Source organism: Mytilus galloprovincialis, chromosome 1 (assembly GCF_965363235.1).
Source record: "Mytilus galloprovincialis chromosome 1, xbMytGall1.hap1.1, whole genome shotgun sequence".
Classification (NCBI taxonomy): Eukaryota; Metazoa; Mollusca; class Bivalvia; order Mytilida; family Mytilidae; genus Mytilus; species Mytilus galloprovincialis.
Window position 1 is genome coordinate 102,289,464 of NC_134838.1, and position 14,491 is coordinate 102,303,954.

The following is a 14,491-nucleotide window of genomic DNA, read 5'->3' on the forward strand; positions in this document are numbered from 1 at the left end:
ATCGTTACCAAATTCATACATTTGAGTTTTGTGGTAATAAGCATTGCGTATAAGATTCATAACATTTGGTTGAGACAAACTTAAGTAAGAGAACAGAAATGAAAAATTCAGCAATGTTTCTATTTGTAAAGGGGCATAACTCTAGAACAGTAAAAGTGACGCCATCAGAATTCAAACTTGATGTGTGTTTTGTGGTTATAAGCTTTGTGTATAAGATTAATAGAATCTAATTCAGGCAGACATAAGTTACAGAAAAGAAACCAATTTATGGACATACAGACAGACAAGGGTAAACTTTATGCTCCCTTAAACAAGGTGGGGTTATAAAAAGACCTCTTCTGAATTAATTTTTATCTGGAATGTTTATGACAAACACCATGGGAAACCAAACAAACATTTAATATACCAACATGAAAAAGAAATAACCCAGGTACATGGCCAACAGGGATATTATCGCCTTTCTTCAAAAGTTTGGAGGCAATTGTTAACATAAAGGTGTGTATCAAACAAATACCATAGTTTTGCTTTTGGTAACACAATACAAAATTAATAAATGTCTTGTAAAAAATGGTCTAAAGAAGCGGTGACAATCAGAAAATGTGCTATACAGTACATCTTAAACATATGTAAAATTGTGTTTAAAATCTCAAAACAAAAATGTAATAATATATGTACATAACATGTAATCGTACAAATGAACATTTAGAGAAGCTATTGTCTGGCTGCTAATATATAAAATGAGACAGAAATATGTGGAAAACAGATATTCAGAGTTAAATCAATTTATTGAAGCTCAAACAATTGGTAATAAAAATGGAACAAATTTTTCATTTACCAGCAAGATAAAAATTCTTTTTACCAAAATGAACAACTGTAAATGGCTCTTTTATACAAAAAAAATAAAAAAATAACATAAGATGGGAAAATACATATTTTTTGTCAAAAATGGAGGCTATTGAATGTAAACATCGGTGATAAATATATATTGAAAAGATAGGAGGAACTTACATCTTTAACTTAGTCACTTCAATTTGCAGTTTTATCTTGCTAAGGGCTTCAGTTTCAATTGTGAAGGAAATTTGTCTAACCTTTGAAGAACTTTTCTATCAAAGTAGATTAAAGGCACTTTGATAACTTCAGAGAGATTGGAAATACTATCCTGGTTTTACTGATAGGTTTAAAACCTGCCAGACTGACATTTACCCCTTATAATCGTTCCATACACCACATATGTTGACCTCAATGTTAATTATCTGAGACTCAGACTAAAAACCTAATTTTAACCTTGATCAATGATCCATTAAATCAGAATTAGGTCAGTTGAAACCAGTCTAAAGGGTATGTAGACATTACAAGGAACCCATTAATCAAATATAGTTAATTTACTACTCATAAGTGAAATTCAAATGACAAAATAATTTTAATATGTTTTCAAGTAGTCACTGAATCATGAAAAATGAGGTCAAGGACAATAGACATATGACAGACGGAAACTTCGTAACATCTATCTGCACACTAGGTATGAAGCATCCATGTCTTTTTTTTAAACTTTAAAGTCCAGCAAATATTTTTAAGGTCTGATTTACAGATAAAAAAAAATAAAACTAGAAATAATTTTTTTTTATAAACTATGATCTTTAACTTTGACCTACTGGCCAAAAACAAATATTTCTTAATACATGTATCTACATTGAAGAAATCTAGCACGTATTTTGTTTTAGGTAGATTTTAGTTTGTTGCATTCAGGCTTTCTTCAGTCTCGATGTTGATTTCAAATGGTACAGTTGACAATTTTATGTAATATTTTTCTATAATTTCCAATATCTTTTTCATCTTTTACATATTATTCATAAAATTTTGTTCTACTGTCAATCAATGTTTTTTCATTGATTTTTGAAAAACCTTTTTTATGTGAATTCTTAATTTCATAGTTTTGACCAATTCTTAAAGGGAAACTTAGCAAAAAAATTAAAATCTAAAGGAACATTGTATTTTTACAAAAACTTAAAATTGTGGCTTGCCAATGCTCACAAAATCAACTGAATAAGTATAAGTCAAACAAAAATAAAAATCAGTATTAAAAGTATATATACATCGTACTTTTGTATAAGTAATTTTTAAGTTATATTAAGTTTTCACTTTTCCATAAGCTATTAATATGCATCTGCATGTTACATCAGTGTATACTCATTGATAAGTAGTCAAGGGGAAACAGGAAGTATTGATTTAAAAGGTCAAATGTCAAAGTCAAGAGGGAATAGTATTATTTGATATCAAAATATTTGTTCACTTCCTTATTCAAGTGAGTCAGTTATTAATAAAATAGATACATTGTAATTTGACAGAGTATACAGTAATTTTTTATTTATTGTGTATCTATTATCAATATGTGCCCGTCTTTGTTAAATAGCCTTAATGAAAATGCACTAATGAATTTACCTGAAATAACATTTCATTTTTACTGTGGATTCTTTTGTTTTCATGGATTATATTTTTTTGTGGATTGAAGAAAAAGTTTTTTCCTGAATATATAATATTTTGGTACAAATGCACTGCCAAAGTCTGCATATAAGTCTATGGAAAATTCATACTTTATTTAAACTTGTGGATTTATATTCCCACTTAATCCTTGAAAATTGGTACCGGGGTAATCAACAAATAATAATGAATCCATATTGTTATTTGTGGGATACCAAAGTACATGAGGTAAATATTCCAAGAACCATCATAACTCTCTAAAGGTGTCCCCATGTTAAACTGTAAATTGGGATAATTTGGGAAGATAAATGCAGGTTTCGAACAATCATAAGTAAAAGATTATTATAAATAATCAGTATTTTCTGAAGGCCTTTAAAAGATCTCAGGCCCAAAATGTTTTATTTTTTAGCAGGGTTTTATTGGTCTTAATACTAGTTATCATTAAACAGATAAATTGCCACATATATAAATTAAATTAATATAATTAGAAAGATCAATACAACACATAACATCAAAATTTAATGATACTTCCTGATACACGATCATTTAATTTTATTGTAACAAAACATAAATTAATAAATCGTAATCTTCAATTGATATACCATCACTTGAAATTATTACTATTGATATGATCGGTTTATAATTTGTTCCACTTATTATTGTAATTGTGTTTGAATTTTCATAATTCTTATTTTGCATATAACCAAGCAGTGTTCTCCCTAGGGCCTGTTAGCATCATGGTAATGTGATGCTATCTGAAGTGGTTTTCTTATAGATTGTGTTATGAATGTGATGCTATAATTTTTAGAAAAAAGATGGTATTCTAATTTTTCCTGTTTACCAGGATGCTAAATGAAATATCTGGGGAGAACACTACCAAGTCATCCACAACACTAAAGTGTGAATTAAATCAGATTTTGACAGAAAAAAAACAAGAATTTGGCACCTTAAAATTCAATTAATAATTTCTAGGTGTAATGCAACACCAAAATACCCTGATTTATGTCAGAGCAGACACATCTTTCAATTTGGACCTAAGATTTGCAACTTCAACTTTAGTATGTGACCTTGAACTTCAAGCAAGCAATTCCCCCCCCCCCCCCTGCCAAAAAAAAACAACAAAAAACTAGAGGCTCTTAAGAGCCTGTATCGCTCACCTGATTCTACCTGGGTTTTTGAAATCATATAAAAAAAGATAAAATTTGGCTACAAAGTAACAACACTTGGCCAGCACCTCACTAAGAAAAGTACATTTATGCTATGTTTGGTTTCATTCAGTGGTTCTCTAAAAGAAGACATTTGTTGTATGTATTTCCCATAGGGTCCTATGTTAAACCAAGTCCCCAGATGGCAACCATCTTGTATGATGGATCCCTAAAAAAAAACACTTGGTCAGCATGTCAAAGGAACATGCATGCTATGTTTGACTTCATTTCATTCAGGGATTCTCTAAAAGAAGACATTTGTATGTATTTCCCATTGGGTCCTATGTTAAACCAAGTCCCCCGCTGGCAGCCATCTTGGACGATGGATTGGCTACAAGTAGCAACACTTGGTCAGCATGTCATAAGGAACATTCATGCTATGTTTGACTTCATTCCATTCAATGGTTCTCTAAAAGAAGTCATTTGTATGCATTTCCCATTGGGTCCTATGTTAAACCAAGTCCCCCGCTGGCAGCCATCTTGAACGATGGATTGGCTACAAGTAGCAACACTTGGTCAGCATGTCATATGGAACATTCATGCTATGTTTGACTTCATTCCATTCAATGGTTCTCTGAAAGAAGTCATTTGTATGCATTTCCCATAGGGTCCTATGTTAAACTAAGTCCCCCAACTGGTGACCATCTTAGATGATGGATCGGCTAAAAGTAACAACACTTAGACAGCACCTCATAAGGAACATTCATGCCATGTTTGGTTTTATTCCATTCAGTTGTTCTCTAAAAGAAGTCATTTGTATGCATATGCAATTGGGTCCTATGTTAAACTAAGTCCCCAGCTGGCAACCATCATGGCTGATGGATCGGCTACAAAGTAACAACACTTGGTAGGCACCTCATAAGGAACATTCATGCCATGTTTGGTTTCATTCCATTCAGTGGTTCTCTAAAAGAAGTCATTTGTATGCATTTCCCATTGGGTTCTATGTTAAACTAAGTCCCCCGCTAGCAGCCATCTTGGATGATGGATCAGCAACAAAGTAACAACACTTGGTCAGCACCTCATAAGGAACATACACTTTTAGGGCACCCTCTACCGCATAAAGGTACTGTTATGGATAGGGATTTTCAGAGTTAAATATACCATTGTTTCATATTTACTGGTAAGAAATAATATATGTACATCCTTCCTGTGATAAAACTGCCTCATTTTAATCAATAACTCCAGTTATAACCTTAAATACTGGATCCTGATTATCTAAGGATTTTTTGGTCAAGACTTGTATGACCAAGAGCATATGTATTGTTTTTAGCTGAACAAAAGAATCAGCATCAAATACCTTTTGGATCTTACATGTTTATAAATACCAATTAAAGCTAACATTGACTTGGTTTATAACTGTAAACAACTTTTAAGACGGATTATCTTTTTTCTTTACTCTCAGTTCTATGGGCGTTTCTTTTTTTTTTTTTAAACAATGTTGATTTGAAGTGTACTACATGTTGTACATTTAATCAAAACCATATCACATAGTTTCTCTCAACTTTAATGTTAAATTGTCGACATTTTAAAATTGAGGAGGTGTATGTTGTCCTTTTAGATATAATCATGAACCTATTTGTACTTGATTGCTTCAAAATTTTTCTAACATAATCATGAAATTCAATAAATTGTCGGTCATTTAAATTTTATTTTTGAGTAATAAGAAATAATTCAAAATGGTTTTATTTAAACATTGTTAAAAGAGAACCGATCTTACATTACAACAAGGCGTTATGAAATTCGACTGAAAAAGATATGCAGCCAAAAAATTTCAAAACAGGGCAGGGTGACTAGAAAATCAATGACAGAACACCATAACAAGTCAAAACCTCCTGTAGGAAACACAAGAATCAGTTTCTATGGAATGAAGTTATCTTACTTGTTATTATGACAGATGCTAATAGCATAGTTTCCTAGTGGGTTAATACTCTCTCTTAGTAAATATAATCCTTCTTTCTTATCATAGCTGGCCAGAATTTGCTCTGCTTCCTCTCTTGTTATTCTACCATAAAAATATGAAACCGATGACGGTTTAATTGGAGCTGCCGTTGCCATTAGTTATCAAACCATTAATTACTTTTCAAACTGAACCATTCAAAAACAAATATTCCTGCAAATAAAAGAGAAGTGTGTTAAACTGTCCAGAATCACCATAAAAACAAGATATGAATCTAATAAAAAATTGTGACATAATAAGGAATCCCATTCAGTATAATATTTGAAAAGTGAAAATGAACTTTTGTGAAAGATTTTTCCATAAAAAAATAACATGAATACAAGTTATCTACAAGATGCATATGTCTAACAATTTGGACCTTCTGTAATGGAAATACTTGAAATACTTTAAACACGTGAAACAGGCATTGAGGTATGTCATGTAAAAAATATATATGTCAGAGACATACAGTAACCATATAACATTGAATCATACTAATAGCCACCATTAAAATCATTATCTTAGTCCATTGTAGAAAGCTCTGATAAGGATAAGATGGCTTTCACTATCAAATAAATCTTGTACTAAACATATGAATAAAAAGTAAAATCACAAAAATACTGAATTCTGAGGAAAATTCAAAACAGAAAGTCCCTAATCAAATAGCAAAATCAAAGGATAAAATGCATCAAAGGAATGGAAAAGAACTGTCATATATCTGACTTGGTACATGCATTTTCAAAGTAGAAGATGGTTGATTGAACCTGGTTTTATAGCGCTAAACCTCTTTTTTAAGACAATGGCATCAAATTCCATTATTTTTACAACGATGCGTGAACAAAACAGACATAATTGGTAAAATAGTCAAAATATGGTTACAGCAGGCGTCACTGTGTTATAATCTCATGACCAACAAACATATACAAAAAACACAAAAAGCATCTATCAAATTAAAAAACACATTTCTTGTTTCGCGTGTTGGGCGTAAAAAAATGCAAACGTCACATTGACATTAAGAGTTTACCTTATGATTCTATTCGGTAGATTAGTTTATTCAGTTGCTTCTGATGAACTTTTCACTTGTTACAGGCATTTCATCTGAAAAAAAGGATTTTGAACTGATGCTATAGCAAACTGCATTGCAATAAGAAAGAAAAAATAAATAAACGACTACTGTTTTTACTGACTATATGTACATGCATGACATGTACATTCTATGTACATGCATGACATGTAAATTCAAGAAATAAAGTGTCTGATCAAAATTGAAGACATAAATAAATTAAAATTGCATCAATGTTCTTTTTGAAACAGACATTTTATTGTTTAATTTATCAAATCAGTTTGTCTGCTGAAAGATTATTTATTGCGAACCCTATCATAGTTTTCCATAGAGTCACCTGCAAGTTACCTGTCCATTTAAACTTTTGTAAGTTCTATTGTCCCATTGAACAAATACAACAGGTATTGTTCTCTGTATAGTTTATTCACTCAGACCTTTAAATTTCTTCCAAGAGAAATCTATCACTCATTGATTAATTTACCTGAACAAAAAATTGAACTGTCAATGATAAAAATACATGTACAAATAATAAATAAGAACTCCTGCAAAACTGCATGTGGCATTGTATTTATTCAAAATCAATAATACATTTTTAATTGTTTCAATATAAACACTGATTCAAAAATTAAAAGTTGATTTCTGATCAAACTTTTGTATAATTAACCTACCTATAGGAGGGTTAGCTTGTCTAAGGGGGGATTAGTTTGTTCATACTTCAGTATTTATGATAGTAAAATGAATCTCAGCCAAGTGTGTATTGCTATTATTTAGTTAAGTTAGTTTGCAAAATAAATTTCAAAGTCATTTTCAAAATTTCAAAATTATTCAAGATATGAAATTAAAAGCCTTTGTTCAATCAATTTGGAATCCCTTATTAACAAAAGATTCCTAATTTTACACTCCGTTTACCCCTATTTATTTATTGCAATCCAGCTGAAAGAAATACAAATAGTAAAAAAATATGCAAATATGTAAACCAACTAATTTTTGCAAGCAATTTTGTGGTGTTGTGTCTTATTATAAGAGTACAAATAAATCATTGTACAAATGTTACTTTTTGGTCTTCCCTTACATAAAAACAGCAAGAAAATTATTAATCTATTCAGATACATAGCTGAGAAATCAACATAAAAGGAATAAGTTGAGATGAATTACTATTTGTGAAAATAAGTTGGTTTACAGAATATAAAAAAATAATAAGAAAACACAGATTCATACACCTTGGGCATCTATTATATTGATTTCTGTCCTAATAAATACACTATTGACATCTTTTCATGAAAACATAACAAAGCCTTAGTTTTGAATGAAGAATAAAAAACAACAACCAGGGTATATTGAACAATTACAAGTGTATTTAGGAGCCTCTGGCCTTTGTTAGTCTTGTATTATTTTAATTTTAGTTTCTTGTGTACAATTTGGAAATTAGTATGGCGTTCATTATCACTGGACTAGTATATATTTGTTTAGGGGGCCAGCTGAAGGACGCCTCCGGGTGCGGGAATTTCTCGCTACATTGAAGACCTGTTGGTGACCCTCTGCTGTTGTTTTTTGTTTTTTATTTGGTCGGGTTGTTGTCTCTTTGACACATTCCCCATTTCCATTCTCAATTTTATTTCATTTATTTGGAAGAATTTTTTTTTACTCAGGTAAATTAATCAATGAGTGATAGATTTCTCTTGGAAGAAATTTAAAGGTCTGAGTGAATAAACTATACAGAGAACAATACCTGTTGTATTTGTTCAATGGGACAATAGTACTTACAAAAGTTTAAATGGACAGGTAACTTGCAGGTGAATCTATGGAAAACTATGATAGGGTTCGCAATAATATTTTTAAATACATGTAATTGTATCAAAAGCACACGAAAAAAAAAACTTATATCTTGAGATAAATCAAACCATCAATGCAAATGCTGTTTGCAGACAAGATAATATTGGTGAAAAAAATGGGAAGAAAAGATGAAACATTGTTGAAAATTGATGTTCAGTGTCCACAGGAAGAGGGTAATTCCAAAAGGGGTTGTTTTTGGCATGTCAAGTAACTGTTATTCAATGAATATGCTGTTTGATAGTGAACATGTTTACCTTTATTTACTTTACAGGGCCCTGGTAAGGGTTGGTTTCAGGGCTATTATTCTTGGAAGGTACATGTATGGGTAATGGTTATTTCTATGGATAGGGTTACTTAATTTTAGGTCTACATGGAATCGATCCCGTAAAAGTAAATGAAGGCAGGACTTTTTAATTTATTGTATTTCTTCCCTTTTGAATTACAGACTCAAAACACAAAAGCTTAAACTAATATCTATGATAATTTAATATTGAAGCGTGATGACTATTTTTAAATTGAAGGTGACAACTTTTGCTTTATTTAAGAATAAACAATTCCTCGGTAGCTCAAATCAATATTAAACATCCCTTAAACAGCAAAGATCTCTGCCATGTTATACACTATTATTTAAGTACTGAATAAATTACTGACATACAAAATTTAACATCTCTAAAAAGCAATGCTGAATTCAAAATTTTTAAAATTTGTTCATAAAATTAGGAAAAGATATATAGGTCACATGTCTGTGTGTTTTTAATCCTTGCTTACAAAATTATTGTACACCAGTTTTTTCTGAAGTTCAAAAAGTTGAATAAGCATTAAATCAATCTACAAACTGAATTAATACATCAATTTGACAAACTTCAATTTCCAGATCATTCAAATCTAACACTTGGATAATTCAGATGTGTCATATTTATGGAGTTTAACAGGATCTCAGATGTTAAGAATATGGACTATTGTGTTTTGGCTGGAATTGTGCAACATTACATTTCATTATAAATTTAGGATAATTTGGAGATATTCTGCATCAATACAACAATCTTGATTTGATTTTTTTTTATATGTTACACCTGCTGAGTTCAATCCATGAAAATTATGTCATTTAACAATCAGTTCTTTCTAGGACGTAATAAGGGGAGATCCATAATTGTCAACCATTTTCCAAAAATGTACAAAACATACACTTTTTCAGAACCCCCACCCTCCCTCAAAAAGTGTACATCAACCATTTTCAGATTTCAAGAAAAGAATCAATCGTTCTTAATATAAAGAACATACATTATTGCAGTAAAGTTTAATAAAGAAATTTTTATTGGAAATAAACTGAAACATATCTGTCGTATTTGCTGGAAATAAAATTTAAAAAAGTGTACAGTTAAAATGTTTTTTTTTTAACTCCCTCCCCTCCCAAGTGTATGTTTTGTACACTTTGAAAAATGGTTGACAATTATGGATGACCCCTCACACAAGAATTGAGACATAAAAATAATACAGGACTTTCCAAAGTTTGAAAGTCATTGAAAAGCACAGAAAACATTGAAAAGGTTAGAATTTGAATATATATGTAGGACTCAAATCTATGGTGTGTTCTAGATCTATAGTATATTAGTAATCTATGGTTAATATATGACATCATGCCATCACTAATCTATGGCAGATTTTTTATAATACTAATCTATGACAATATTTTAGTTTTCTAATCTATGGCAATTTTTGTAGATTTCTAATCTATGGCGGATTTTTAGTTTTCAAATCTATGACAAATGGCGGACCAGTCAGTACATATCCTTATGTAGTGAAAAGGCTGCTTTAAGAATGTTAAAAGAAAGCCAGTCTAAGAAAAACGGATTGGATATATATACTACTAGGAAGTATATTCATAACCATTTGTGAAACGAACACAGATTATAGGGTTGAAATCATGTGAACGGGAAGATTAAGCATTTCTTCTCTGTGCATGGTACTATGTACCTGTTTGACCCTTCATTTAACCAAGTACCTGAACAACCTAAAAGCAGTTTGAATGGTTTATACCAAATATTAATTTGAGCGTTAATATAGGTCTTTAATTTGACCGATGACAATTTTTAAGTCCTGTAAAAAAGAATGACTTGCCTAAAACTTGTTTCTTTCTTTGAAAAAAATCCTTATTATGGGGATGAAGTCCCCAATTATGGTAGAAAAATCAATAAAAAGAAAAGGAATTCAACATCCAATCACTTTTAATAATTGTTTGATATGAAAAAAACATTACCTGGATAACAGCGTTTCTTTGCTTACATTGAATATGACATCATAACTTAAATAACGTCACAACTAAATCCCTAACAACAGAACCAATGTTGGAAACGTTACGGTATTTCCGTTTCTTTTATCAACATGTTTGAATTAAAAAAAAAATAATACAGACTTCGTCCCCATTCACAGGTAATGACTGCCTCATATAACTATTATAATACAGTTATTCGATATAAACATAGAGGAAAATAATGTAACTGTGTATTAGAAATCTGTGACATATTTTTTGTTTGTTTCAAAATCTCAATTATTGCTACAATAGAACTGATAGTCACAGTTATATAGCTGAAAAAATGTTTTTCAATATGTTACATCTAACAGAATATTAAAGGGACCATAGGGATAAAATATTGCTTAAACACTGTGTCATAGTTTTTGTGAAGCTCTGCCTCAGGCAATGTTGAAGTGATTGTATCCGATTATACATTCCTTCTCCACTATCATGTAGGTTTATACTTACTGCAAACTTTTTCTTATTTTCACTTACAATATCACAAATCAAACTTTTTTCGTGGTAAATCTTGCTTTTTCATCTTTCATGTCATCATCATTGGCTATGCTGTCTAGGAAGTAATGCAAATCTATTTTTAGAAAAAGAAAGTATACCATCTGGAAACCAAAAAGAATGTCCCTTAGTAATTGGAGGTTATAATAATTAATCTTGATTTAAAAACTACCATTAAATCTGTGAGAATAATAACTTCAGTAAAATTGTAAACAAGTATATTAATTTGATTCTTTAATATTCATATGATGTTTTTATAACATAAATATAAAAGGTTGATTGTTGGTTATTAGTTTTATCTTTATTCACAGTAGTATTTGCGTTTATTAAAAGATGAACTTTCCTCCTCATTTTAGAGATCGAAATTCACATTGAATATTGTTTTTTTACGCCAATCACATGACTGTCAGTACAGTACTGAAAGGTAACAGAACACTGTTTGTTTGGTTTACCAGAGACAATGACAAATGTCTCTTGTTATTTCAATGTATTTAATCAACATAAAGAATCAATGAAAATAACACTTAATAATTGTCACAGTTCAGTTACAAACATTCACTCTTAAAAAATGGCTAATATGAGGCAGGCATAACCTGTGAATGGGGACGAAGTCTGTATGTATTATTTTTTTTACTTCAAACATGTTAATAAAGGATACGGAAATACCGTAACGTTCCCGATTTTGGTTCAGTTGTTAGGGATTTAGCTGTGAAGTTCTTTAAGTTATGACGTCATATTCAATGTAAACAAAAGAAACGCTTCCATCAGGTAACGTTTTTTTCAAATCAAACAATTATTAAAAATGAACCTGTATTGAGTTCCAATCTTATATTTTACTAGACTGATAAATATAATTTTTTTTCAAAGTCTCATGCAAACAAGACAGATTTCTGTGCAAATGCGGGGAAAACCGGAACAGGAACTAGATCTGAAAAAAAAAGTTAACGATGTTCAGTTCATTAGTAGAATGAAAAATTCGGGAAATTTTCCCGATTTTTTAAAAAAAATTTTTTAATTTTTTATTGATTTTTCTACCGTAATTTGGGACTTCGTCCCCATATGATTATGATTTTTTTTCTGATGTTTACATAATTTGGGTTACTTTGACACCTTTTTGAAATTTGGTTTACTAATGAACATGAAGATTATGATTTATTTATCATTGTTACGATGACCAAATTATTACCATTATTCCTATGTCAAGAAAAGGAATCATTATAATATTTACAGAATACACTAGGGATAACAAAAAATGTCCTGCTGTCTCAATTATGTTTTTAAAGCCTGTGAAGTACCAGATGATTATATTTTCAATATCTACTGGTTTTGTTTCATGACAGTATTTTTTTATTCATTAATTTATTGTGTCCAAGGGAATACATTTGTTATGTGAGTAAATTGTAAATGGATGAAACTTTTTCTTTATATAAGAATGTACAATTCTTTCAAACTCTTCAAAGGCCATCAAAAATGTTACATTTGTTTAACTGTGAATTAGTTTTAAAATATTAGAGAAATCATACAGAGAATAAAAATGACAATTAGGACTCAGAATTTGATATCATTGTGTTTTGTTAGCTATTGCTGGTCATATACACTTCAAAGGGACAGTTGAGATAGTTACATTTTGAAAGTACACAGGCTCTATACAACTTACATAATATGTTGTGGTTTGTTTTCAATTTTCCAGTCTTGTATTGTATATCTCTGGTTTTCTGATTTATCAAACTGTTTAAAGTCTACGAAAAATGTATAGTGATTTCTCATTGAAATTTTTCTTTTCAGATGAAGTTGTTATTGTTAGTTCTGATCTCCAGTGCTATGGCTGCAAAAGGTAATTACTACATGTATAAAAATGTTTGTGTTAATATTGCTAGAAATATATGATTCAATAGTTGTTGAATACATGTATATTACAGTTCTGGATATGAAATGTATAGAGATCTTAGATTTAAAGTGTGTGTAATTGTATAAGAAATCATATATATTTAATGTGTTTTATATATAACATCTGAGAAAACAAAAACACATTTCAATAATATTCTCTGTGACATTGATACATATATGTCAAGAAATTTAATAAATATGTAGTTGAGAAACTAGAATTAAAAATACAAAGATTTATTTTGTATGTTAATTAGGCCATTAGTTTTGACTTTTCTCATTTAAATTGTTTTACATTTGTCTTTTCAGGGCTTTTTATAGGCCGTATAGTTACTGTAAACATATTTTATTAAAGAAATCATTATATATGTATCTACAAGGGTAAAGACATAAATACGAAATATACAAAAGATTCAATAACTGGGATCATGGGGATTAGGAAACAAGAGCAGTGCTCTTATATAAATCCGTCTCCCTAAATTCGAAAATAAAATTACAAGCTATGAACACATGTTGAATAGCAAACAAATTAATATGTAACAAAATACAGTCAATGTATAGGCCGTATAGTTACCTATAGTTGTTAGTTTCTGTGTCATTTGGTCTCTTGTGAAGAGTTTTCTCATTGGCAATCATACTACATCTTTTTATATTATAAGCTCTTTTTAAACTAGTTATATCATAAGTAGAGATATGTTATTTCATATGTTTAGTTTATATTGTAGTAAAACGACAAATGCTTATAGTTTTTTTGTACAATTGAGTTTTTCTCATGTGTATTTGCTACATGTATTGCACTTAATTTACCATTATTCTAAATATATTGCAATATAGATACAAAACTTTTAATTAATTTCTTTAGAGTTTCATACACTGGATGTACTATACTCCCGGGTACCAGCAGATGCTCAGCAGAGGACAGTTACTGCCCTTATACAGAGAGTTGTTGGTGCCAGAGCTAGTCAGTTTAAAGCAATAGTCAATCCAGCATTAGCACCAAATAGAATTGATACTTTTCATGTATGTAAAAGGATTATTTGATATGACCAATTGCATACATTTAGCCTTTTATTTGTAGTAATAGTGATTATTAATATTTTTTCCATTAAGATTTATTTAATATCTTAACATTCACTCATTCAGTGTCAAAGATATCATATTAAGTCTTGATGACCATATCTAAATAAATAGGGTGCAAACATTAATCCACCATTCTGCCTCTGATTAAGGTCCTTTTTGGACCGAAACCGGTCAGGCTATGAAACATCACCAGGCGCTGTTAA

At 30.3% G+C, this 14,491-nt stretch overlaps 2 protein-coding genes across 13 annotated transcripts in view; one reads left to right on the forward strand and one right to left on the reverse strand.

Annotated features, from left to right (window-relative positions):
• Positions 1–11,409, reverse strand: part of LOC143047774 (tyrosine-protein kinase SYK-like) — a 34,420-nt gene extending 23,011 nt beyond the window's left edge. Inside the window, exons 1-3 of one of the 5 annotated variants that reach the window (XM_076221025.1) lie at positions 11,307–11,409; positions 6,647–6,720; positions 5,566–5,796 (exon numbers count right to left, since the gene is read on the reverse strand). In XM_076221025.1, coding sequence (XP_076077140.1) covers positions 5,566–5,741 — 176 coding nt within the window. In that variant the 5' untranslated portion in view covers positions 5,742–5,796; positions 6,647–6,720; positions 11,307–11,409. Of the gene's footprint in view, positions 1–5,565; positions 5,797–6,646; positions 6,721–11,279 lie in introns of all 5 variants that reach the window. The other 4 variants (XM_076221042.1, XM_076221035.1, XM_076221050.1 and 1 more) reach the window with 4 other exon arrangements.
• The window catches only part of LOC143047732 (alpha-N-acetylglucosaminidase-like), a 39,122-nt gene that overhangs the window by 722 nt on the left and 23,909 nt on the right, over positions 1–14,491 (forward strand). For 6 of the 8 annotated variants that reach the window (XM_076220980.1, XM_076220974.1, XM_076220957.1 and 3 more), the window contains exons 1-3: positions 11,748–11,811; positions 13,110–13,158; positions 14,071–14,228. In XM_076220980.1, coding sequence (XP_076077095.1) covers positions 11,785–11,811; positions 13,110–13,158; positions 14,071–14,228 — 234 coding nt within the window. In that variant the 5' untranslated portion in view covers positions 11,748–11,784. Of the gene's footprint in view, positions 1–11,722; positions 11,812–13,109; positions 13,159–14,070; positions 14,229–14,491 lie in introns of those variants that run through there. The other 2 variants (XM_076221006.1, XM_076220997.1) reach the window with 2 other exon arrangements.